The 27,867-nt window shown below is 39.2% G+C and overlaps 1 protein-coding gene across 1 annotated transcript; it reads left to right on the top strand.

Moving 5' to 3' along the window:
* On the top strand, positions 1 to 26,439 carry ARIH2 (ariadne RBR E3 ubiquitin protein ligase 2). Its single transcript, XM_072420593.1, is given in 15 exon segments — positions 1 to 136; positions 6,123 to 6,480; positions 12,932 to 12,999; positions 13,562 to 13,625; positions 14,205 to 14,352; positions 14,441 to 14,562; positions 14,659 to 14,768; positions 17,526 to 17,643; positions 19,206 to 19,256; positions 19,453 to 19,474; positions 20,447 to 20,598; positions 22,218 to 22,361; positions 23,613 to 23,681; positions 24,595 to 24,678; positions 25,821 to 26,439. Coding segments are annotated over 14 exon segments (1,476 nt in total). The 5' UTR covers positions 1 to 136; positions 6,123 to 6,228; the 3' UTR covers positions 25,893 to 26,439.
* Positions 26,440 to 27,867: the final 1,428 nt, after the last annotated feature.

Below are 27,867 nucleotides of genomic sequence, written 5' to 3' on the forward strand. Positions count from 1 at the left end.
CTGAGAGAGAAGCACTTCCTGTTGTAGACATTCGGTGGAGAGGCTGGTGGAGGTGGAGCAGTTGAGGGGATTAGCGCCGCCTCCCCCGGGACTTTGCGGATAAACTGGGTGTCGGAGAAAGGACGGTCCCGGCTAGGTGAGGCTGCTGGGAAGGATTCGGGGGCATTTGTTGGAGGGGCTCTTTCTGTCAACAGGGGATGCTGGGGGGGATTCCAGTACTCCGGGAGGGAGGAGGGGGGCCTTCAAAGTGAGTAATAATGGGGGAGGGGCAGGGGGAGCTTTGTGCTGTTGGGGGCAATCTCCCCGGGGTAGGGTGGCACTTGTTTTGTTTAGTTGGAGGAATGTGTGCAATGGTGGTACTGAATTTTGAGGGAGGGTAATGTGGGGCAATCCTAGCTGCAATGGGGGAATTCTAGATTAATCTGCAATGTTTATATCCTCCCTGGTAACATGACCCTACTGTAGTTACAGGAATAAAAGTACAATTTCTCTGGGGTAAACAAATCCTAAACACACAAATGAGGAATTTTAGGGATCAAGGAGCTGTGTGGTCACCTTTCCTGTCTTCCAGTGATACACAAATGTCATACAATGCAGCTTTCTGGCGCTAAGATGCGGAGGCTGCATTTATTTTTGTTTTCTGGGGTTTAGTTTTTTTTAATGTCATCTGACAGTAACACACTTCCTGTTCCTGGGTGACAACACTTATCATTATCTTGTGTTTATATATTGCTAACATATTACACAGAGCTTTGGAGAGATCCTAATCATGTTAGCAACTGCCGCTTAGAAGAGAACGCAGTCTGCTGCGCTGTTTACAGTTGTTCATTGTCCCCTCAGCGCTGTTCACAGTTGTGCATGGTCCCCCCACCCCCCAAACTATAGTCACAGTTGTGCATTCCCCCCCCCCAGCAACAATCAGACATGCATGGTCCCCCTCCAGCAGTAGTCACGGTCATGCATGGTCCCCCAGCACTAGTCACAGTTGTGCATGGTCTTCTCCTCAGCAGCAGTCACTGACAGGCATGGTCCCCCCCATCCTCCTGAGGAGGCAGTTTCAGTCATGCATGCTTCCCCCCCACTAGCAGCAGTCTCAGTCATGCATGCTCCCCCCCAGCAGTAGCCACAGTCATGCATGAATCCCACCGTTTTTACTGTTTTACATGTGTCCACTGTAGTCACAATCTGATGCCCCTACCCTGGTCTAATGTCCCTACTAATTATTAGACACTTCACATACCATTATGTCTTTGGGATTTGGGAAGAAACCCATACATACTGCATACACGGGAGAATATACATATTCTACGCAGTTAATGTCTTGATCATATTTCCCACTCAAACACAAATTTAGCAAGGAGAGAGTTGAAGCCCTCGGTGCAACCTCTGCTTACTGTATGCTACCTATGGAAGAGCTGCAAGACACCATCTTCTCTACTCATCTTCATAACCTATATTGGATGTGTTTTTTAGTCCACAAACACTGCAGCACGTGAGGTTGACAGAGCTTGTAGCAGGATCAGAAGGTTCTTTTTGTTATCAAACAGATCTAGCAAAACTCAGTGGCACCTATAACAGATGACACACAATCAAATAAAAGTTTGTTCTCAGGCTTGGAAAAATGAGCTCTGGACAGACACAATAAATGCCGCTATGCATTTATGAAATTTATTTTTAAAGTACAGGTAGTACAAGTACCTGATCCTAGCTTTGTGTTGGCTTCTTGTCCTCTGTGCAGTAGAACTCCGACAGAGAAAGGGAGCAGCAGGAACCAGTCAGGTGTGCTGCATACAGATGCACTGACAAGAGGAGTGATGGAAAGATGAGCTCTTTTAATGGTTGCTTTTCCATAACTGTCCAATCACAGACTGGGAAGCTGACCATGCTGAATACGTCTAACTGCAGCAAAACAATGTCAGGTCATCAGGTTGGCTGTGCTGTCTATTTAGGGCTCTGTAAATCTCGGGACTGGATGGAAAGAAGTACAAATTCTTTGATTGGTAAGACACTTCCAAAAGGTGTCTTTCAGGCATATATGTAGCTGGATAATGCCTGGAGTTCTGCTTTAAAGTAATCCTTCCCTTTGCTATGAGTTTATCCACGTGTGCCCCATGTGAACTTGGCAGCATATAAACAATTCTCCTGTGTATGATCAGTAAACATAAACTCCATCCTGTCCACACACAGCCAACTCACCTCCATATTGTGCAATACCATCCTACCTCTAGCATAACAGAGAAGGCGTTGTGTCAATCAAAGCCTGCACATTGGACACATCGGTGTTATCTCAGTCATGTGACCCTTCTCTGCATACATCAGTGGTTAGACATCGAGATGAGGGCTTGGCTATTTAACCTTTGACAAAAATTTTTACCTTTTAGTAACTGTTAAGTTGGCTTAAGCTTCATATTTTGGGAAAGGAGAAGGTGTATAGAGGTGCTTGCAATGGATCAATATGGGGAGCACCTTTAGGCATTAGAGTGCATTTGGTTTTAGGGCTCCTATAAATCTCGAGAATTCGTTCAAAGGCATCTGTAGGCACCATAAGGCCTTTATATTAGTCCTTGGTGTCAGTTCAAGAAAATGAGGTTCACTCTAAAATGGAACTAAACCAATGGCTGATGATGTAACTCTCATGGCCAACACGTAATGATGTACCTCCTGTGTGGATGTTCCAGCAAGCACAGGTTCCATGGAGCGATCAGGCAGGTAAGAATACTTATTGCAGAAGGGACATTGCCTGACTCCAATAATGCCGTTTGATCCAACATTTTAAAATTGGAACTTGGTTTTGCTAAATGTAGCAAAATACAGCAGACGCTTTATAAAACACATAGAATGCTTCAGCACCAAAATTTCTTGTTAGCATTAGAAAATATAATAAAATATTTAATGTTCAGAAACAGTGACAGAGACCCGAGTACTACTTTCCTGATTATCACAGGTATGTGCAGGCATCTTGTGATACTAGCTGTTAAAGAATTAGGTACTGAACCATATACAGAGACTTCAATTTCTGACACCCTCTTGAAAATGCTTCCTGTCTGGCTTTTTCTTTTGCCTCTGCTGTTTTATCTTAACCTGGAACAAGCCTGTACATTGGCAAACTCTAATTCAGAACATTTGATTTGAGTCACTGATGGGCACATTTGCACCTATCCATTGTGGTATGTTGCAATAATGCGTAAATCATTCCATTGCCCGTTCACTCTTTGGTGCATTGCAGTGCATTCCAGCACATCAAAGAAACACAGCTTTGACATATGTCTCAGGGCTCCATATTTTATGGTACCACATTGCTCTTTCATTGTAATGCACTGCACTGGAAAATGGTCCGTTTCCAATTTTCGTTTTTTTTTTGTACTTTGGCAGGCCGTTTATAAAGGTGTTTCTACTGAGAGATATGATGGAAGCTGCCATTAATGAACTCATTATAAAGAATAGTAATTGCCTGGACGTAAATCTGATCTTTTGGTTTCAGTAGTGTCAGTCACACACCTGACGCAAGCATAACTTTGACATTTAGTTGAACGCCTGAGCTGCATTCTCTTTCTGTATCATTTCAGTTTTAAAAAGGACGAGGATCTGAATGACAACCAGGCAATCTGTATATATTATAAAACTATGTCAGAAAAGACAATTTATATAATCTGTCCATGATATGGCCACTTTAAAAATACCATCTGTCCTAATTCACTGCAGTGGACCACAATAATGTAGATGGTCCTTTAAAGTACTAAAGCCATTGGATCAGCATGACGTCTAAGGAATTTTAATCTTTAGAAGGAGAGGTCACCCATTATAGTTTCTATACCGCCCCCCTAGGGGGTTTATAGGACTAGTAATTAAAGCAAAACAAGTCAAAGAAATAGTAATTTGCATGGCAATCTGTAATGCATTCATTCAAATCTGGAGTAACATTTCTTATCCAGGTGATGAACAGGGTGGTTTTGGAGTGCAGACAAATAGTAGGTCTATGTTTTATTAGCAATGTTCCTGTGTGTAGCAGGAATTATTGCTGGGGTTAAGACAGATGCAGTATATAGGTTCCTTAACCTGAGGCCTTGCCTGCACTGCATTTTTGTGACTCTTCTTACATAAATACAGAAAAGTCTCAGTAGTTTTTGTTTTTTGTTCTAGTGTACAGTGAATGAGTTATAGAATATAACTTACATTTTACTGTACTAAAGCTTCTGGGAACCTTAACTATTAATGCCTCTCCAAAACTAAACAATTACCTTTTTAAACAGCCTGTCCATCCTGCATTTGTCCGGTACATGCAGAGTCCCTCATTCACTGCAAGAACCTTTTTGTGAAATTGGTAGAGCTGTCCTTTTTGACATAGCTACATACCAAATGATTGTTACATCAATATCTGTTTTGCTTTTAAATGCTCCTATTGACATTTGTACTGCACTTCAATAGTGCATTTTTTTATTTTATTTTACAAAACAAGTGTGATGAATCTTTTAAACATCCCTCTGCAATTTAGCTAATGCAGTAGAGTAGTGAAATGCAACTGTTATGCATTCCTTGTTAAAGCAGACTAATCTAACAAGGATTTACTATTTTTTTTAACTTGACCAGGCGAAAAGTGTGGAAAAACAGTGAAAAATAACTGTGGCAGAAACTGTGTATCCTTTATTCTTCCAACCCTACAGGGGCCTTTTATAACTTTGACATCATTAAGGTATAGCCTGCCCACCTCTGTCCCTGAAAGACAGTAGTGTCATCAGGGGGTGTCTAGGTATTGTAAGAGTTTCCTAGTGATGTGACTCTCACACCAGTATGAGTTTGGTGGAAATCCCATTACAAAACGATTTGAATTAATATGGAACTGTTCTTTCCCTTGCAAACTTTTGAGAAGGTCTTTGAGCTAAAATAATCTGTAAGGTCAGGTACTGATGTTGGGATTCGTTCCCTTTTGGCTCCAATTGATCCTGAAGTTGTTCAGTGGTGTTGAGGTCAAGATCACTCCAGTTTCTTCACAACAAACTCATCAAACCAGTTCTTTATGGAGCTGGCTTTGTGCACAATGACACAGTCGTACTGGAATCAAGGTAAACTATACTCAAGAACTTTTTAACATGAGAGAACCCCTTGATATAACTTTCAGGTCTTTAGAAAAAAACATCTACTATAAATACTGCATCTACAACTCCTACATTGCTGATCATTGGGAAGGCCTTTACAGTTAGCTAGTTGCTTGGACATTGTTTTCTTAAGTCCAAAGAAAGTTGGTTCACAATATCCAGAGACCTAACATCTTTCTAAGAAAATGCACACCTCTTATCACAATGGATCTGGAATTTATTTTACTCATGTAAATTAAAATCTCACTTTGACTATAAAAGACCACAATTCCCAGCGTGGGGTTTTTCAGGGCTTCCAGCTCCCCTAGTGTTTGGTTGCGGTTCACTTTTACTTGACGGTCTTTATGAAAACATTGCTTGTCAGTGGGTGACATCAGCAAAATATTTACACAGCTGCAGATTTTAATGTCCATTCTTGTCACCCAAGCCATGATCTCACTGATGATCTCTGAAGATTCTCTTTAATTAGTTCAAAGGATTTTTTTGATGTGTGCATTGTTTTCTGCTCTGGTGTGAACAGTTTCTTGATTTTGGATTTAGTGCAGTACTAAAGTCACCTTTTATGATGTCTGAATTTTTGTTGTTTCTCTTTGTTTTTTAATACTTTTGCAATAATTGCACTTTTTGTCCTCCCTACCTTCCTACTTTTTCTTTCCCACTAGGTCTCCAGGTGATCCTGACAATATATCAATTCCTGTGCTAGGGTGACAGCACTCACACACTGATATATATCTGTCGATAGACAGTTTGGCAATCTTAGGACAAGAGTGCTAGGGTTACCTAAATTAAAACAAAATATTTACATGTGAGCACTGCAGCATATAACTGGTTCACTCTTTGTGCTGCTCTTTCCTTTTTCATTCTGAGCTGTGCTGTACAAGAACTGCATGGGGTTTATTGCATGTCTAATTTAGGTACTTACACTGCACAACTGTCTCACTGAAATCAAGATGTTTTTTTTTTTTAATTTTTTTATGCTCTTTTCAAATGTTAATAGTTAAAAAAAACTTCTCTTTTTTTCCACCCCAGCATACTACAGCCCCAGATGGGTGCCAGAAAGCAGCAAGACGTCCTGCAGTAAAGTGGGCATGCACATGATTTTTTAGCTTTAGTCTAGGCCTCCCCTGATGGTAAAATGTCTGTCGACATGAACAGTCAAGGATCAGACAGCAATGAAGACTACGACCCTAATTGTGAGGAGGAGGAAGAGGAGGAAGATGATGACCCGGGAGATATAGAAGATTACTATGTTGGAGTTGCTAATGATGTGGAACAACAGGGTGCAGACTCATTTGACCCAGAGGAATACCAGTTCACCTGTCTGACCTACAGGGAATCAGAAAATGAACTCAATGACCAGATGGCGAACTTGGCTTCCATGCTGCAGGTGAGCACTGCTTACACTAATGTCTGAAGCACATTTTAAAAAATCTAGCATTAATGATGGATTGTGGAGATGCTTAACCACTAGCAGTGTGGCTAGCATTTCTATCCTTAGTTAGATGGTAGTGTGATCTCTTTGTCAGACAAGTAAACATATATAGGCAAGCAGGTGTTTTTAAACTTTGCACCATTGACCTGAAACACAAATGCAAATTAGTTCTGCCTTAATAGCTACATGCTTGTTCTGGATCATTAAGTGACTCAGTTGTTATTTCTTGGAATACAGGGCTTATGGCAGAGTACATGTTAGCTACTATCCTTGTTCTTCTATACACTGGAGTATTAGGGAGAACCTGACCTATGCTGACAATTCTGAAACCAGCGCTTTCGGTAATGTGGATTTCCCAGTTCCCAGCTGTATTTTATAGTTTCCCTCCACCCTTGCATCACTACAGGACACAGTAGTAAGGTAGGAACTGGAGGATCAGACTACAGAGATCAGCTGCAGAATTGGAAAAAAACAGTTTGTGAAGATTACTTACTGCAAAAATCAGTGGTGCAGGCGGCAGGAGAGTTAAATATTGCCTTAACAAACCTACAGCTGTCCAATCTTCATTGCTTGCTGATGTTAGCAAGAAAACACACACAAAAACCTTCCAACATAAATGTTAAAATAATTAGTAAATGTACAAAATGTACCATTTTCTATGTAGATCACCTCATAGGAGTTTACCATACCCTGTAACCTTGCACCTTGGCCTACCTAATAGTCACATGTGGCAGTATGAAAGGAACAAATTTCAAATATAATCTGAACAAAAAATAAAGTGTTGAGGGCATTACTGATATTGACAGATGTCTTTGTATGCCTTCACTTTCAAAGCTAATGGCTCGGCTTGGCTGGAGTAATTGTAACTTAAGAGCCTTTAACAGGCAGCCCTTGACTTTAGCTCCATCACAATGCTGCAACATCTGCCATCTCACAATGTAAAGCTCTGTTGTCATTGCTGAGGAACTCAAACAGCATTTATGCATGCCAGAGTCATACCAGCGATCAGACTTGGATCTTAAGTTAAGCTGTGCTTAACTGCACCTGCCACCATCTTTAGTTATGAGCACACCGCATTCAGTTTATCACAGGACTCAAGGAAGCCAGTTCAGTCAGCAGACAGCTATTTTACTAAGCTCCAAGTTTGCCTACAGGTATGTTTGTAGCATACAGTGCTTTTCAAGACATCAATACTGTCCAAGTTCCTCAGCAGCAAGAACAGAGCATTGCACTGGGAGCATCAAAGCCTCTCTGTTGCAGGCTGCCAAGTCCTAGAGCCTTGTGTGTCACCACGATTTTGTTAAAGCTTATGGCACAGGCATCTCTTTGAAATTTTATTCTATGGAAAGCACAAGTAGACTTTTTTTTTAAACTGCCTACCTGACATCTTCTGCCCACAATATTATCATGCTGCTCACACACATTTCTATTGTTTGATTCAAACCTAATTGTCATTTTTTTCATGCATGTGTTTTGTCTTTTTTTTTCTATCATTGTTTTTAAATCTAAAACAGAGAACAGTTGTTCCATGGTAAAATATTGGAGGATGTTGAAAAAAATATTGAAACATAAAATCAATAGTATGTAAATTAATCAATTTTAAAATTGATTTACTTTACTAATACAGGAGGTAAATAGTTCACTGAGACTTCTTGTTTCAATGATCCCCATAGACAAAGGTAGACTTGATCCCTGGTGATATTTCTGCAGTGCAATTAAAAACCCTGAAATATCTTGTCACCTTAATTCATTAAACAGATCTAATCTAAAAGTCCTGACTATACTTTTAAATCTGCAGTTAAACTATTTGCCATGTCCCAAGTCTTCTGTTGCTGCAGAATTATAGAGTTCTCCTAGTGGCATGGGCATTTTCCATTAGGTTCATTGGAGAAGCCATGAACGTCCTGAAGGTGGTATTGATTCATTTTGTTCTTGAGACCCGAACATTTCTTTGTGTCATCCCAACACTGCTTAGATCACATTATTCCAAACACAGAGGTGATAATGCTGATTTATCCTTTAGTTAGTAGGCTAGTGGGGAAGAGGTGACACCAGCTGAATCAGTCTGACTGTACAGTGTATAAATCAAAATACCAACCTTTGAAATAAAAAATCTATTGTCAGATAAAACGGTAAATATAATACATTTCGACTTTCTATTTAGCACTTAACCTAGCAGTGTACTTTAAATGTCCAGGTTGTCATTCCTGGGTGCACATAGCACACTAAATCATGCAGCAATTAAAACTACAGGTAGCCATCACTATCCGTGCCTGAACAGTATGGGTAGTATTTGTAAATATGTCCAAGTTGCACATAAACTATATTCTATTGTAAATCAAAATGGCCATTTTGGCTCTCAGATGTACTTTGCTTTTTACCAGATCCAGTGTTTTATTTTTGGATAGCTTCTACAGAAAATGAATCATCCACTATCTGTGTCAGCAGTGCTGAGAAAGTTGAGAAATTCTGCCTAAAGCTATAATAGAAAAAACACGTCATCACCTGCTTCCTAGTTCCAAGGGTGGGCGTTAGATGGTTGTAAAGCACATGGATTGCATGAATCTTTCTTAGGAAATGGATTTAACTATATTGTTTCCCCCTGTCCTCAAACCTTATGAACTCACAGGACCCATGAATTTGAAAGAATTGATTGTCCTGTAATGAATGCTTACACCAAAAATATGCTTCTGATCAGTGGTTCAATATTATTAATTATGCACACTTTCTGTCCAAAATACTTCACATTTCTAAATACAAAACGTTCAGTTTTAAAACCCTTCTGCTTTTTAAATACAACCCATGGGGATAAAAATACAACATTTGCTGCAACATTTCATTATTAACACTATCATTTTCTAGGGGTATTTCCTGGGTACATTTGTTTCTCAGCACTACTACTCTTTTTTTTTAATAAATAAAGATCCTACTCTTTTTTTTTATATTTTAAAACCCTGGTGTGTAAAATCAAAGCAGCAAACTACTACCAATACTCAAATGCTTTCTTAATTGTCATTTACTTCCACCTACAGTGCCCTTGTTTCTTTAAAAAGACAGCTGTGAAAGATATTCCAAGTATATGTCTGCCTATCCAGTGGCTAAGCCAGCTTACAGGGTCTCTCTTGAATCCCAACATGGCTACCTTTTGGTCCTTGTTTTCTTACACCAACAAGCACAGGTGGCCCATGGAGGCTCCTGAAAGAGATTCTGTGTATGTGAGCATACAGGTTTTATATAAAAACTGGGGAGCATGGTACATGTAACCCCAAATCTCACTGACCTGATGTTTGAGGAAGTTTTGCAAAGAGGTACCAAGCAAGGAGCTTTCCTTTAATGGGACTAAAAAAAGAAATAGTGGAGTAATTTGCAGGGAGTTGTGTCAGAGTGGTGGTTGGGCTCTCCAATGTGCTGCTTGCACAGGATATTGTAACCCTTTTTGCAGCACCAAAGAGAAAAAATAAATACAATTAAAGGACCATATGATATTAACAAATTCAAAGGATTCAGTTGGGTTTGAAGTGTCCTTTGCCATGTTTAACTAGTCCTTGAAGGGGAAAATAAACAGTGCTGATAACATTCCACCAAGTAGAAATAGCCAGGCAAAACTGTATTGCAGGGATTTCCATTGGCCCTTTCTGATAGGGAAGGGTAAAGGACAATGTGAAGTATCTGCAGGCTGCAGAAAACTTGGCTGGGGGTGGAATGAACTGTGTCATGGGAGAGTGTGCCACTGTCAAAGCTGATTATGTAAGGAAAATGATAATATATCTAAAAGTAGTCAAATAATTATTCTGGTTTCTGGTCTCTGGAATTCCATGAAGAGGGAGCGTGGAAGAGATTATATTTTTACATTGATACATAGCTTTTGTTTTACTTGCATGAGAATATATTTCTAGGCTGGGTAAACCGCATTAGACATCTTACCTAACAGCAGCTTAACTATAGGTGATTCAGTTGTAGCACATAATTGTTACAGAGCCCTCCTTAAACTACGTACACACGTCCAACAGTTCTCTTCCGATAGTTGGTTCATGGCCAATATCGGGCGAGAATCTGCCCCCTTCCCACTGCATAGAGCAGAACGGTGCTGTATGTACAACACTCGTTCATGCATCGTGCAGTGTTAGTCGTTGGAAAGGGTCATGAAAGATCATTTCCAATGACTATTATTGCACGTGTGTATGCGGCTTTACTTTCAGCTCTTATCTTAGAGACATTGTTACTATACCCTTTCAGGACAAAACAACCATGTTTGTAGGAAGCTCCTGCTGCTCTCCCTTAATCACTTGCAAGATTTTGGGGGTATTGGGATCATGTGATCTTCTCCCTAGTTCTAGTCACATGACGGAGGTGCAAAACAAAACAAAAAAAAAAACCTTCTTGCAAATTCTTAAATTTAGAATAAAGCTCCACTTTTTAAGTAGTTTCATAATAATCAGGATTATTAAAATAAATTGTTTTGATTTATAGGCTCAGGTAACTTGTATGCAGTTCATACCTTTGAGAGTTATCTGTCTTGTAATGGTCTCCCTGGGAGTCCAGGAGAAGTATCTTATATACTTACTTCTGTAAACCAACACGCTGTGATATATTGTTTTCACTCTCAAGAAGATCGGATAAATCAAAATGAGCTTTTACGTTATGTGACAAACAAAAAGTTGTGAATTTATGAGACTGTAATGGTTCATCCTCTCATGCAATTTCAGAGGTCCTATTGTTCTATGCTCACCTAATTGTACCCTCCTCCACCACTTTTTATTAAGGGAATGTAATGCTTTTAATTAGGAAAAATAGCTTATTATTAATGCAATAAAAATATTTAATATAAACAGCAATCATTTGACTATATTTTGGAGGAGTTACTTTAAGCAAACCTTTTCCTATTCAGTCAGGATTTCCAGTTGATATTCTAAAGGTACATTTAGCATGAGTGTATCTAGTTTTTCTTTGTAATTATTTACATAATATCTGTAAACAAATGTTATCTAGAATTTCCTTTCTAGGGTTAATGTAAAGCCTGCTTGTGAAAACAGATAGGGCAGGCTATCATGATCTGCCATGTCTGCTGACTCACATGTCTTTTCACAAAGTCCTAGAAGGAAGCAGCAGAGAGCAGTGGCTTTGCACCCTAGGCAGCATGTAAACATTGACAGTATGTATCAACATCTAGATCCCCTTGTGTTTTTTCCCCCGCAGACCTCTCCTTGTCCCTATTTGCAGCCTGGAGTTATCTGGCACTGACCCTGCACTTGTAACTAGACACACTACCTCCTGTTGAACCTAATACTCTATGGCTTTTATGAGGTCATATAAAACTTGTGTCCATATTGATTACTTGGGCCGGGTTCCTGTAGTGGCTGCCATTTTTTTAACCTCAGGAATTGCATTTTCCATCGCTCTTCCTGCCTTTACTGTTGACCTCACTATCTGTTGATAACCAAATTGGGAATTTAAAGTGGAGTTTATCTTTTGACAGGAGGGGGTTCCCTCCAGATCAGCATTTTATACTTTCTGAACCTTTTTGCAAGTTCCTTTTTTATTTCCTGGAATTAGAGGAACAGGCTTCTCCATTATCTTCACCAGGCTTATCTATCTACGGTAAATACATGAATGGATACTGCAATATTACCCATCAATGCATCCTTTATTCCATGCAGGCTGCATTTTAGAACCTGTGGTGTCCCATTTCTCTCAATGTAACTTTGCGTAGAAAAATTTGCAATTGGAGGAAAGGGTGGTCATATATCAGACATCAAACTGGCCTTTTTTTTTAACATTCTTTTTAATTGTATTCAGTGTTGCAAAGTAAATGGAACGGAGCTCACATTTGTAAAGCACTCTGCCAATCTTTATAGCTTTTCAAGGCTATTCTAAGACCATACCCCTGGTGACCCCCAAGTATTATAAAAGAGAAATCTGCATTCCTGTAGATGTGCAGGAGTACCCTTGGCTAGTATCTCACTAAAGATAATAGCCATTGCAGCAAACTTAAGCTGCGTACACACGGCAAATTTTTCTCGCCCGATAATCGGTATCGGGCAATTATCGGGCGAAAATCTGCCGTGTGTACAGTCGGTCGTCGTCCATCGTCCGACGACCGTCCTGGCGGATCCATGGACGATGGACGACGACCGATCCTAATGAAAGGGAAGGGGAGAGCGCGCAGCAGGGTGCCGCTCCGTCGCTCTCCCCCTCCCCTCTCCATAGAGCATGAACGGTGCTGTATGTACAGCATCGTTCTTGCATCGTGCAGTCTTTTCTCGTTGGAAAGGATCGTGAAAGATCCTTTCCAACGAGAAAAATTGCAGGTGTGTATGCAGCTTTAAGCAACCCTGTCCCTATAAAAATATATGAAATACAAATGATTGGGTATGAATTTAACATTCTAATGTCTTCCTTTCTGCAGGTCTCTCATTCTGTGGCAAAACTCATCCTAGTTCATTTTCATTGGCAAGTCTCTGAAATTTTAGAACGGTAAGTGTCTTTACCTCCACTTGCTGCACTGCAGTTCATGTAAACGTTGACCAAGCAGACTACATTCATTCCAAATCATTTTAATTACATTTACTAGGTGCTGATTCATAGGTTTTCATTATTTTATTCCTTCGCAAAATAGATTAGGTGGAATCTTGATGTCAAGACTCGAAGCTAGGCTTCTAATCTTCTGTAACTTCATATTATGTTTAAAACAAATTGGCTGCCTTACCAAAATGCCTGGTAATGCAATGCAGGAAAACTGAGTTTAGGAACAAGTGCATTTATGAGTATTGTATATTTATTGGAGGCTGTAAATGGAGTTATTTTGCAGTCCAAGCAGAGCTGACAAAACTGTATTTTGATGCAGCAGGGGCACCGGGTTGTCAGTTCAAAGAGGCATTTAGGAGCTCAGTAGATTTGCAGCAGAACGATTATTTTTCTTTATTCAGGACCAAGCTTGCATGTAATTCGGGGATGTACTGTATATGTTTTTTCATAAAACCTTGTCAGTGTTTGTTTTTGTACTTGCTAATTACTTCATTGTTTTTATTCTTCCTAGGCATAAAATGAATTCTGCGCAGTTGTTAGTTGACGCCAGGGTTCAGCCATCATCGTCTAAACATGTGAGTGTTATGTGCACACATCTTGGTGTTTTGGTTTCTGTAATGGGCCTGGCTGTTGCTTCAGCTGCAAGTTCTCCACTGAAGTTCCTTAGCTTCATCAAGAATCTTTTCTCTTTATGGAATTTGAGGTGTTCTTCACAGCGTGCTGTATAAGAGGTCACACTTGGAATTTATACTTTGTAGTTATAAACAGAAAGTCAAAGTGGCTGTTGACACAGGGCAAAATCTCATAAGCTTTGCTGCACAATATATATTTCCTCTAGTTTCTTGGCACTCCATGGAGCATGCTGCATTACAAGTAGGGCAAACTGTTTGCATAATAACACTGGGGGCTCATTTGAAACTATTTTACTGGAAATCCTTATACACACAAGATGGAAGTCTTCAAAAGGAGATTCTGTGTTTTTGTGGTAGCAACCAGAGTTTTTATTGTTGTACGCTAATAACAAAAAATTGGTGGATATAAAAAAAAAATATAAACTCAATAAATTTGATGATAAACTATTGCCATTTCCCAACTAATTATGTGTAATTTTTCAGAAATGTTAAGTCTAATGATAATGTTCTTAATCTTTTCAGGTATTGGCACATTCCTCCCATCACTGCGCAGTTTGCATGCAGTTTGTTCGAAAGGAAAATCTGCTGTCCCTGACCTGTCAGCATCCATTCTGCCGCAGCTGTTGGGAGCAGCACTGCACAGTTCTGGTGAAAGATGGGGTTGGTGTAGGTATGTTTTTGAAGCTGGTGGGATGGTCTCAGTTTTAATGGTTACTTCCTATAGTTTTCTTATCGTTTATCGGGGTATTTGTTCCTAGGAATCTCCTGCATGGCCCAAGACTGCTTGCTCCGTACGCCAGAAGATTTTGTGTTTCCTTTACTGCCTAATGAGGAGCTAAAAGACAAATATAAACGCTATCTCTTCAGGGATTATGTGGAGGTATTCATTTATATTCTTTTCTAGCTCTCTGTAAAGCTTTGCTTTAATGTGCATTATAGATTCCACACTGAACATTATGTTCTCTTCCTCCTACAGAGCCACTATCAGTTACAGCTTTGCCCCGGTGCAGACTGACCTATGGTCATACAGGTTCAGGAGCCAAAGGCTCGGCGAGTGCAGTGCAACAGGTGTAGTGAGGTCTTCTGGTAAGTGATATTATCACAGCACAAGTCACTCTAACATGGATTCTAGTTTAAAGTCTTCCATATTGTATTTACCATTTGACTTCTCTAACTTATGCATATTAGAATTAAGCTGATCTCCATTGGACTGACTAGGTGGGTCAGGGACAGTTCAGATTGGAAGGAGAAGGCATCATGAGGCTAGTAGTTTATGAGCCTGGAAATGGGGTGGGATTAAATGAATTATTGGACCTGAAGAATGTGGTAAAGCTGAGGTTCAACATTAATGAGAGTGGTACTTTTGACCATGTTGACTTTTAGTGGGCATTGTAGGTTTTACTTGTGAAAGAGAAAATCTGTGGTGACTGCAGTAATGACCCAGATTCTCCTTTTTATGGTTTAGGGCTGATTAGATAAAGAGTAGCTAACAAAGAAAATAATGTTCTACTATCTACATAATGTGTGATATTATTTACGTTACAAAATATTCATGTTTAGCAATTGCTGCATTGACATCAGGTTTAAATTTTTCATTAAGTGGCTATAGAACAGCTTCCATTTTTTCTCTCGCTAGGAGCAGTGCATGCTGTTCATGTAGGTCAGTCATAGTTTTACATATTGGTGTCATTCCCAGACTTGTTGACCTGCCAGGCGTGTTCAGCAGTAAAAGTGCCAAGTCCATGTGACCCGTCTATGAGCTGAACACAAACATGCTGCACATTTTTTTCTTTGATCTAAATTACACTTAGCAAGCCGGAAAAATAGGAACCCTAGCCCTAAAAGAAAAATTCAAGTTTTAGCAATCCTATTTTAGAGAAGTTAGACTAAAGCGTCCTAAGGCCCTGTAGTATTTGCTTAAAGCCTAACTCCAGTTTAATATAAATCCTTCCCTGTAGTGGGTTAGCCTGTACATTGCAAGGGTTAAATAGGCTACCTTTACTGGCCTTATTCCTAACTCCCATGCAAGCACTGACATCATCCACCACAATGCAGGGCCAGTATCTCAGAAATGTTTTTGCCTAAAATTTAGTTTAGCTTCAAACGCTGCCATTGTCTCTGACATGAAATGTGTGCATGAAGATGGCCTAGCCAATAGACAAGCTATCTCCGATTTATACACCTGTTTCTGATCATTCACTATGTAGTTGGCTTTTTATGGCGAATGATGCCACGCAGCATTTAGGCAGACTGCAAGCCTATTTTGCAGATATCAACAGATTTGCTCACATTTGTCCCCTTTTCCACAACACATACACAGGCAAAACACAGTTTAATTTTAAGCCCAACTTAACTTGGTATACCACTGTCAATGATTATCTGATCGATTAGATAATGCTGTTTGCTACACTGCTGCAATGTTTATGTTGCAAAAGATAGTTGAACATTGCAAAACAACTTAGGAAAAATTTTAAAACCTACTACACAATGGCTTCTATCAATATAAAACCTGTTTAGCTCAGTTCTCTAAAGATTGGAATAGCATGACAGCAGCATTTTGATCATTTTTATAAAGACTTATATCCTGATCAGCCAAAACAAAAAAAAAACCCTGACTGGTGAAATGAATACCATTTGTTTTTTTTTAAGGGTTAATACTACGGCAATACTAAGAGGGTTGGGGTATATTAGAGTATTAAAGGTCAGGTAAACCTTGGTGAGGTATTGGAAACAAGAAAAATGTCCAAAATGCGCCGGCCAAACAATGGGGTCAGTGTGTCCCAAAATTTGAGGTATTGAGGACTGTTTCTTTTATGCAGTAGGTGGTATGTACCAAATGTGTCTTACGGAACAAAAACTGATAAAACAGTGACAAAGTCATGAGTGCCTAAAGCTCATTGTTGCAGTTGTGAGGGAGTCTTTGAAAGCTAGGCAAAGACAAGCCAGTTTGCCCATACTGAGTCCTACACACAAGCAGACCTGACCCATGGAGCTAGTGAAAAAGGCAAACTAGTCTGATAAGACGGGCAGCATGGTTGGCTCAATGGTTAGCAGCATAGCATAGGTTCGTATCCTGGCCTGGACACTAAATCTGTATGGAGTTTGTATGTTCTCTCCGTGTTTGAGTGGGTTTCCTCCGGGTACTCCAGTTTCCTCCCACATACCAAAAAAACATCCATTTAGGTTATTCGGCTTTCCCTCAAAAATTGTCCTTAGACTGTGTTAATGACATATTACTATGGTAGGGACATTGGATTGTGAGCACCTTTGAGGGACAGTTATTCACATGACTATGGAGCTTGTAAAGCGTTGTGTAATATGTCAACGCTATATAAATACCGGCTAATAATAATATTAATGTTTTTAGAAAATGGTAATGGTCAGTTGTGTGTGTCATTTGCTTTAGGAAGATATAGCAGCAGCAGCAGCACTAAGGTAAAAAGCAGGCTGGCGGAGGCAGTGTGAATTAAAAGATCCGCTGCTAACATCTTGGTGTCAGATACCACAGAACACTTTTAAGAAGTTGTGTGGATGCCATGCCTCTATAGGTCAAAGCTGTTTTGAAAACAGTGGCCCTGCACAATATTAGGCAGGTGTCTAATATTTTAGCTTATCAGTGTACACAGTATAAGTTATAAATATTGGATATACAAACCATTGTACATTACACTTTATATCATGATTTATAATTCTAAGTATACCCGTGAATCATTTACTGGATATTATTGAAGTACTTGTGTAAAGTAATTTCAATTTCACCGAAGCACTGACTCAACTCGACCTTTGTATTTCAAGGATTTCTCCACCCACCAGAGTAACTTTTTTTTTTTTTCCTCAACCCAGCTTCCGTTGCCGCCAAATGTATCATGCCCCCACAGACTGCGCCACCATCCGTAAATGGCTGACAAAGTGCGCAGATGACTCAGAAACTGCAAACTACATCAGTGCTCACACTAAAGATGTAAGATATGTTTAGCAATTTTAGATACTAAATACTTTTTGTGTAAAAGATGTATTTAAGTGTTTCAGGTCAGAAGTATGATTGGTTGTCTTTATTGTCATAATACCGAATGCTAGAAAGCTGCTGCCTGTGACTTCATTGTGTAATAAATCTACTGTCATGTCTGCAGTAGTTGGAGTTAATGACGTGACTCAAGTATGCAGATAAATCTGTGATTTAGTAAGAATTGGATATAGTATGCCAAATTACTGGTCAGGCAGCTAGTATTTTCAAATTCAGGCTTTGTACACACGTAACATGGTTCTCGACCAATATGAGCCTCAGGGTTCATGTGTACAGCGGCCGTCCGATGTCGTGCATGGATCCTCCAGGACAGTCAGAATACAAGCAACCGCAATGGAAGTGAAGAGTGGAGAGCACAGCAGGGTGCCACTTGCTCAGTGTCCCCCCCCCCCCCCAATAGAACAGAACAGTGCTGTATGTACACCATTGATTCCTTGATCTGTCGGTCTTTTGTCATTGAAAACAAAAATCCTGTGTGTGTAGTGGAAGGGATGGAACATCTGTCAGGTTTTCGGCTATACTAAAATCCTCGGCAGCATCGTAGGCCCTGCCTGAATTCTTCATTGCTGGACTACAAACATCTCCCTGTCTTAGTCTTTATATCATAAGTTGGAGCTACTTTGAAGTCCAGCAGAATTAGGAAGCACAGTCAAATACCCTGGTTGTCCTGGACTCCAGCTCAACTTTTGTTGCATTTTTTTTTCTTTTGTAGATCACTAGGATTTTATGGCTATAGAAATAATTTGTCATCTTATTTCCCTCAATCCCCCCTCTCCAACATCAGACATGGCAGCTTGGCACTGTGCTTCACAGACATATTACATAGCTGAGATGATGGCATTTCCAGCAGCTGTTGCAATGTCAAAGATCTATCTCTCTGCATCAGGCAGACCCATTGCATTTCCATCTGAGGGATCGGTGTTGTCATAATACAGTGTCATTACAAACATGATGCTTATGTCATCCTATTTTGCTTCCCAGTTACTAAAGAAAAAATCCAGCACAATGTGGTTGTGCAATTTACAGCCAAAACATTTGTCTCTTCAAAGCTCAACTTTGGAAAAATGTTTTTACGTAAAACAGCCCAATTTATTAAAAAAAAGATCCCTGGCTTCCATATTTATTTCCTCTCCAGCACTGGCCCCTGCATCAACTCCACTTCTCTATTAGATGTTCTCAGCACTCTGAGTTGAATGATGCCACACTAGGTAGGGCATCACCACAACACCTTGCACTGATGCTGTAAGGATGCAATGTTTGTGGTCTGCATTATTAGGGACTATAATTGTCAGGAAAAGATCTGTGACTTCCCTGAAGACTTCAGGAAATGATAGGTATAAATCCTATGTGTGTGGAGGGAGGGGGGGGTGTGAGGTGAGAATTCAAGCCCTCAAATTGGGCTTGAAATTTACAAGCAGTAAAAGGTTTCCATTTGTAGAGAGAGTGGCCTTATGTGTTCTCAGTGATGTTTATATATCATTTTTCTGTTTTTCTGCCAGTGTCCCAAGTGCAATATTTGTATTGAAAAGAATGGAGGCTGCAATCACATGGTGAGTATCAGATGTCTAAAGCAAGGATTCATCAATGTGAATATATTTGGATTCTGTATGTAATTTTAAAGCTTATCTCTGGGCAAATTTCACTTCTAACATTCGGCCTGCTTTCTTACATTTAAACCTATTTTCTTTAGATCTAACTCACTTTGGCATTAGGATTACTTCTAATCTTTTCTTTTGTTTCTTACAGCAATGTTCGAAATGCAAGCATGGTAAGATTTTTAACTGATCTATGTCTTTTATTCATGAGTTTAGGGGGGCATTGAAGTTTAACTGAACCTTTCTTTAAAGGGTTAGTTTTTGGTAGGATGGGGAAGAAACAGATTAGTTTTGCAAATCTTATGTACAGGTCTAGCTGAATTTAGAGAAATGTTACAAAGTAAGGGCCAAAAACTACTTCTACATTTTTCTTCATCACCCATTCCCCCAGTGTGCCCCCTATGTAATGGAGCACATTTATGTACTACTCACAACTCACAACTAATGTGTAATACCTGAGAGGATGAGCACTGTCACATGGGAGAAAAGGGTGTATGTAGCCCTTTTCAAAAAATACAGAAGTCTACCCTGGTGTTGAAAGTTATCCACGGGAATGGGGCACCTCCCCAACCCTATGTGAGTGTTTGAGCCTGATTATTGGCCATTCAGGCCTAATAGCTGTCATATTAGGAAAGGGACATGCAAATGTAAAACCTGTCTAAAAAGTTAATATAAAAATCTTCTTAAAGACAGACTTTAGGGTCAAAACCATTAATCAACTGTAAAAACTAGTTTTAAATATCCCCCTCAATTTTTGAGTCATTACAATTTTTCAAATAATTTGGTATTGTTTTTTCATGACAAACAGTGCTTTCTTATAGTACCCTATAATATTATTGAAGTTTGAAATTTTTTTCAAGAAACATAAATGATAACTAAAGAAAGTAATAACACAATAACAAGGAGGGGGACCGATACAGTAGCTGTTGCTACTGCTGTAGCTGTGTCCTAATGTGATGATCACTGTGATTTTTTTTTTTTTTTTTATTGTATTGATCAGGTGGTCAGGATTCAGTTAAATAGGCTCCTGACCATGGCTCGAAGTGTAAGCCCTGCAATGACACTGTATATTAAAATTAAATTGTTGGTATGTTGTCTATGCCTGCATGTATGCATTCTTTATAAATCTTGTTTTGTATTTTTAGATTTCTGCTGGATGTGCCTTGGCGACTGGAAAACACACGGCAGCGAGTATTATGAGTGCAGCCGGTACAAAGAGAACCCTGACATTGTAAATCAGAGTCAGCAGGCCCAAGCTAGAGAGGCCCTCAAAAAATATCTCTTCTACTTTGAGAGGGTAAGAAAGAGGCTATGGCTACCTTAGTGGTATTAGATGGCACATAGGTACATGCAGAAGTGCTCTAATGGTTTTAAGTTGTTCAGCCACATAATTCAAATTAAGATTGCTTTTATCAGAACTCCTGGAGACTAAATTTACATGTTTAACTTGGTAATTCTGCTTAACAACTTCTGTGATTCAACCATAGTCGGGTAGGTGGGACCATTTGCTCTGGTAGAGTTAAAGCGTCCCTAAACTCAGAAATGTCACTTTACATAAAATGGTAGACAACCTTTTTATGTAAGGTAAAAAATCTGTTGTTTGTTTTTTGTTTTGTTTTTTTGTTTTTTTTAAAGTGTGCAGCACCGCCCCCTAATTCTCGATGGCCTAGGCAGACGGGAATGAATTGGAGCGCAAAGCCTCCTGGGACACCTATGTCACGCATTCTGGGAGGCTCTTGGGTGCTCCTTCTGCGCAGGGCATGCGCAGAGGGAGGCTTTTCACGCAAGGAGAAACATTTGCAGATCTCACGCTTGCGCAGTGAGATCGGCAAAGTTTTTTTTCCATCCTACATCACCCGATCTCGCTTCTGGGTCGGGATATGAAGGATGAAGAACCCGATGCAAGACAGGCCCGGATGTATCGGAATGCCCTGTGGGATTGAAGGTGTTTTTATTTTTTTTAAGAAACTTTTTAGTTTAGTTCCTTTTTAAGGGGTACAGTAGTCTCCTTTACTCATCCCTAATCTTTAGATTAGAAAATAAAGGAGCTGAAACACATTACTTTTGAGCCCCTGAAATGAAGTAATTGTGTAAAAAAAAAAGGCTTTAGTTCCTCACATTTTTATGCAATCATTTTGTTCAACCCACTGAATTAAAGCTAAAGTCTGCAGTTCAAATGCATCTTTGTTGTCCCATTTAAAATCAATTGTGATGATGTACAGGATCAAAATTAGAAAAAATTGTCTCTGTCCAAATATTTATGAACCTAACTGTATCTGTATATGTCTATACGGGTAAATAACTTAAGATCCTGACGTCCTAGGCAGAATCGGATTTGGATTCAGTGCACTTGATTTATTATAGGACAAATGGATTTGACCAAGTAGCAGACAATATTTATGTTTTTGTGATGAAGTCTTAAGTATAACCACTCACTCTGCACAAAAGGACAGCAGCACTGACCAGTCTTTGACAGGAAGCCCCTGCATGAAGCAATGTTTCGCACTGGATTACTGCACAGAAATACATAAAATGCACCAAGGTGTGGGCATAATTCTCATATCCTAAAGTTCAGTTTTAATTCCTTACCATATTTACCCTATTATTTCATTAGTCCTGTAGAACAGATCATACTTGAGATGCTTTGCTATAGCTTTTGAATTGTTTTTTTTTTTTTTTTTTTTTTAATCAGAAGCCTGTGACAGACAATGTTCTGATTTAGGGTTAAAAGTAGATCTGATGGACGGAACTAGGTACCCCAGAAGCAGAGTATTTCAGCATAAATATGTGCTGAGCTTGTGTCAAGCAAGTCAACTGTCTATTCTTGTTAAAACACAACGCAAGGCATATTCACTTCTGTGTCTATATGCTATTTTCTAACTGTGTAATATAATATAAATATTTTTTTTTTGTCAGTGGGAGAATCACAATAAAAGTCTGCAGCTGGAAGCCCAGACCTACCAACAAATCCAAGAAAAAATTCAGGAGCGGGTCATGAACAACCTTGGCACTTGGATTGACTGGCAGTACCTACAGAATGCTGCCAAGCTGCTGGCAAAGGTAATTTGGGAAATGTAACAGGCCTGGTCTACTGTCATGGGAGCAGCAAACGAGAATTTTGTGTAAAAGCTCCACTTTAAAGTCTTTATAACCCTTACAAACATGTTGCAATGTACATAGCCATATCAGAATATATATAAATAATATAAAAATAATTAAAAAAAAAAAAAAAAAAAAAAGCTTTTAATAAAAAGGCATCCTTAGGCTCCAGATTTGACTTTGCCTAGGCCAAGAGGATGTCATCTGTGTTTTGCAGGCAGAAGACATTTTCTCTACTTTATGGCCAATCTGTAATAGTGGGTGTGATTATCTTGTTGCAGGGGATAATGTACTTGGCATAGTGAATGTGGTGATGGTTCACTTTGCAAAGAATACTCAATCACATGCAAGTAAATGTAAAAATATGGGATTTTCTCTTGCACTTGATTGAATAGTGGAAGTCAGCAGAGCCTCATCTCGTGTGTATTTAGAGCTTTATATTCAACATGTAAGGTAATTCTAGAAGGGGGGGGGCTACCACATAATGAAGATATGGTGTATTAAAGTTCATATAAGTTTTCACAAACATTTGTGACTTAAGTTGTGCTCTCGATATGCATACATCTGTTCCTGGATAGAGGCAGCGTGAGGATAGCTTATTGAGTAATTAAAACCTTTCCATTTATTGTATACTAATCCATTACAAAGCCATTTCCTGATGCTGGAAATTGAAGCACAGGACTTTATACATGGCATAAAAGTATAACTAAAGAACCTAAATGTGTTTTTAAATTAGCTCCATGTAATAATCTGCACTTCAGTGCCCAGATTAAAAGCAGTACAGTCAGCACTGAGCCAGTTAGAGCTCTGCTGCTTTACTTATCGAAAGCTGTGAACATACTTAGTAGAGGAAAGAGCAGATGTATTACCCTAGTTATTGGCCTGTTGCTTCTCTATCATTGTGAAATCAGCAGATCAGAGCTGTTATTGAAAAGGCCATATTGCTTGGCTGCAGCAATTCAAAGTGAAGGTACTGATCTGGGTTTGTTGTGACACGTGTGACAAAAATGTTGGAAAAGCATTTATTGTTTAGGTATCTTAAACATATATTGAGGTGCTTTCCTAAAACAGCTGTTTTGTATCGATATGTTTTATATCTGTCACATTATTTTTCTCTATTGTAAGTTTATAGGACACATGAATATATGAACTCTGTGTTATTGAAAACAAATACAAGGACTTGCAATTGACAATTTCTTCTTCCCCTCCCAGTGCCGATACACTCTGCAATATACATATCCCTATGCTTACTACATGGAGTCAGGCCCCAGAAAGAAGCTTGTAAGTATAAGAATCTATTATATAAAGTAAAAGCAGAAATTGTGTAGGTTCATGTTAATGTTTAGGATAACTAAGCCACTGATCATTAGGAGTTGAGAGGCTGCAATTACTATTTCCTTTGAAAAAATAAGCATCATTCTGTAATATTATCAGTAACTAGTGAGTAAATAGGCTGCATTGTTGGTGGTGTCAGTGATCACTAATGTCTGTAAAGACGGTAATGTTAGTGATCACTAGTGAGTGCATAGGCTATTTCAGTAGTGATGTCAATAATTTTCAATGATAATGAGTAAATAGGCTGCGTTCTTTCAGTGATGTTGCCAGGATGAGACCTGTCTATACAGAATGGATAAGCTACATTCACTCCATCTTGTTGAACTCTACTGAATAATTAGGCTACATTCCCTATAATTGCACTGATCTCTAGTACATTGTTATATTAAGATCTGATCTCTAGTGAAAGGATAGGGTGCGTTTTCTCAGTGATGTCACTCATTTTTAGTTAATGGACAAGTCTGCATTCTATTAATGCCATCATTCTTTAGGAAATGAGTTGCATTGTTAGTTAAATATATCTAGGTAATGAAGATGTTACCTTCTCAGATGTTGCTGATCCCTATTAAGTTATTTGGCTGCATTGTCAGTAACAGTTTTGATCTCTGGTAAATCGATAAACCACATTCTCAGTGGTGTAGCAAAAGTCAAATAAACTGATGGCTGCAAATGTAACTGCAATGATTTGCTTACACTGTATTTACACCTTTTATGTATATTTCTTATCACTGCTGACAGTTATACAGCACTTCTTTTGATTGTCCTTGCTGTGTCTTGGCACTTGTTTCCTGTCTGTTGCAGACGTATTTCATAATACACTCAGCGCTGTCTGCTTAACACCCTGTAATTTCTTTTGCAGTTTGAGTATCAGCAGGCGCAGCTAGAAGCGGAAATTGAAAACCTTTCATGGAAAGTGGAGAGAGCAGACAGTTATGACAGAGGGGTAAGTACTAAGTTTCAGACCTTTTCCATTGAGCAATACAGCTTTCAGTGTAACCCTTAACTGTCTTATAGCTCCAGAACAAAGCTTTACAATCCACTGTACAAGGCTGGTTTTTCAGGGAGATCTATTCCACTTTATGCCATTTTTAGGTACCTTGAGTCCATTAAGGGGCACATGAATTCTAAAAACCTAGGTTATACTGCTGCCTACTGGAGAATTAGGACGCCAACAAATAAAATAGGTCAGCTAAGCCCAGGTTATATTCATTCTTCATACCCCCTAGCCTCAGTGTGTTGCTCTAGCCCAAACATGGGCAAACTATGGCCCCAGGGCTTTTTTTATTCGGCTCATTGAATTCTCTCTCGTTGAGTTCTACGGGCCGCGGCTCTGGCTAGTGTCCCCCCGAGCGGGGTCAGGAGAAGGACCCGCTGGGGGGCCGCACCAGCCAGAGCCACGGACCATGTCCCCTGTATAAATCCCGGGCTCAGGGAAGTTGGCGGGGTTATGCCATCATGACGTCACGTTCAGTGATTTTTTTACCATTTTTTTTTATTTAAAGTTTATTATTAAACTTATAAAATCTTAGACTTATTTCGGTGAAATATGCCTAAGAATTATAGTCTACAATGTAAAATAAATTTCCATGCCGAAAAATGTAACGCTTTTTGAATGGAAATACATAGAGAATTAGAACGCTAGGAGGGTTAATAACTAACCTATAGTTTCTTCTGACATCTTTTTCTCTGAGTTTTATAGTGTTATAGATATTTTGTTAGAAATAAATGCCAGTAGCAAGGTAGAAATCCATTGCTTGGTTCATCATAGAAAATTGTGTTTTTCTCCTTTCTTCCTAATGTTCTACAGCTCAATAATGGCTCCTTCTATACCTCACTATTGGCCTTTTAAGATTGATGGGCAGCTTTGCTACAGGTTGTGGGCTACAGGTTGTGCTTCCTATTCAAAGGCAAAACCTCCATAAAGCGTACTTTCATACACAACACTTAAGTTACTTTATGAGGGTCAGATCTTGCTTCAATATCTTTTTGCCTTTTAAGTTTTTGGGCACTGTTATAGTCTGCTGTATATGCAATGGTTATTCTTTGTTAATGAACCATCATAACCATTTTTATTTTCTCCCCCAGGACCTGGAGAATCAGATGCATATAGCTGAGCAGCGCAGGAGAACTTTGCTAAAGGACTTTCATGACACATAAGCGTCGGAAGCCCATTTGTCCTAGGAAAGCTTGAGCATGTGGTGGAGTGACTGAGATTGATGCTGCAAAGAAACACAAGTAGCTTTGAGGAATGTGAAGAAAATCCACCTTGTTACCCTGCTCGCTGTACCAAACCTAGTCTTTTTTTCCCCCCTTTACCCTAATCGTTTTTTTCTTACCCCACTGACTCCCAAACTCAGACTACTGCCAGGTTAACCAACAGAAACCACATCCTATGACAGATCTTCTTTTCTTTCCCTTATTTTACCCGTTGCTCTTTTTTTCCCCCCATTAAAGTTAACCCTTTTCCTGCCCTAGTAGCCTGCAGCCTACTGCTGGAAGCAATTTGGCAATGAAAGGGTCGATCAATTTTTCTTTTTCTTCATTTTGTTCCGGATGGCAAGTGTTGGAAAAAGTAGTTCAATTTTTTGAATGGCTGTTAATAGAGTTAGATTATTATGCAAACTGTCATTTTGAACTGTTGTACAATTATACAGAAAAAACTAGAATTACAAAAAAACAAAAAACAAAAACACTTTTTAAAATCCTTCATTTTTCTGGATTTTTTTTTTTATTTTCTTTTGCTTTGAAAGGGATATTGAAGAGGTTCGCACATAACATTCTGCTGTGTTCTGATTGTTTATAATGAAACAAGTATTGTTATGGAGCATTCAGAATTTTATACAAGGTATCTTTGGTTCCAGAAAAGATTTTCATCTGAATTTAGTATTTAAAGTGAAACTCCAGCTAACAGCATGTTAAAGAATTAGAACCCTTGGTAGGTTCCACCAGGTAAACCTCTGGTTTCCATTGTTGTTTGTAAGAGGTTTCCTCTTGTTGCATTACTGAAGTTATAAGGTTTTTTAAATGGTGGCAAAGCCAAACAGTAATACCTTAAAGAGCTTCCAAGCCTTCCACTTTCCATTCATAAAAAAGGCATTCTGCAAACTGCAAGGACTTGTCCATATATCTAACTTGTACTAGTGCTGCTTCATTCTTCCATTGCCCCTTCTCTGTTATTTATATATTTTGTCCATAAAAAGTTTTGGTGTTAGGCCAAATTTTTCCTGAACCCTGATGCTTACATATCTTCCTGTCATTGTTCAGACTGCCAAGGGGAAACCCAGCATTTCCTGGAACAAAATATTAAGATGTCATATTCTTGGTGTTACTAGAAGTGTGTTACACTTGCACACTGAATGTCCTAACAAGCTGATTAATATTTGGTTACCTAGCCGCTTGAGGATATCGGTCTTGCTGTGTTATTTTCCACCATCTAGCCAGCACTGTTCTCAATTTACTGGCAATAATGTCCACCATTTCATTGTGTGCATACAAGGATCCAGCAAACTAAACTGTCCCGGGCCTTCCTTTCTGTGCTGCTATAACTTGGAAGGTGCCATGGAGAAAATAATCATTGACTAGAATGCATGCCCCCAGGACACTATCTGCTCCATCTGGAAAAATCTTTATTAGCCACAGAGATACAGTGAGGTTTGGAAACTTTACATTTCACGTCTATGTTGGCAGCAGAGACACTGGGGCTGATGTAGAGCCCTAAAATATCATCATTGCTGTGGCTAATAAAGATTTTTAAGCAGTAGTGGATGATGGTATCTATATACTACTATATTACCTTTAGTTTGCAATAAGCCTCCAGTTGCATCTTCATCTACTTGCTTTTTATGAAAAATAAACAAGCCTAACTTTGGATTTTATAAAGTGATACTCAAATGATACTCAAGACTCCATGGTTAAAGTACAACTCCTGCACCATTTACTGACTTTTTTTTTAAGCTAAAATATTTTATTCTCTGACAATGGTAGGGGGCTGGGGGGTGGAGGAAGGTCCGAAGCTTTACAATGCATTGATTGCAGATCTTCCTCTGAGTATAGTACACAGAACCAGATCTTCTGACAATTTTGTGCTTGACCAACTCATCCAGTTTGTAATTGATATATCAGAAGTCCCAAA

The sequence above is a fragment of the Pyxicephalus adspersus genome, chromosome 8 (genome assembly GCF_032062135.1).
Source record: "Pyxicephalus adspersus chromosome 8, UCB_Pads_2.0, whole genome shotgun sequence".
In the NCBI taxonomy this organism is placed as follows: Eukaryota; Metazoa; Chordata; class Amphibia; order Anura; family Pyxicephalidae; genus Pyxicephalus; species Pyxicephalus adspersus.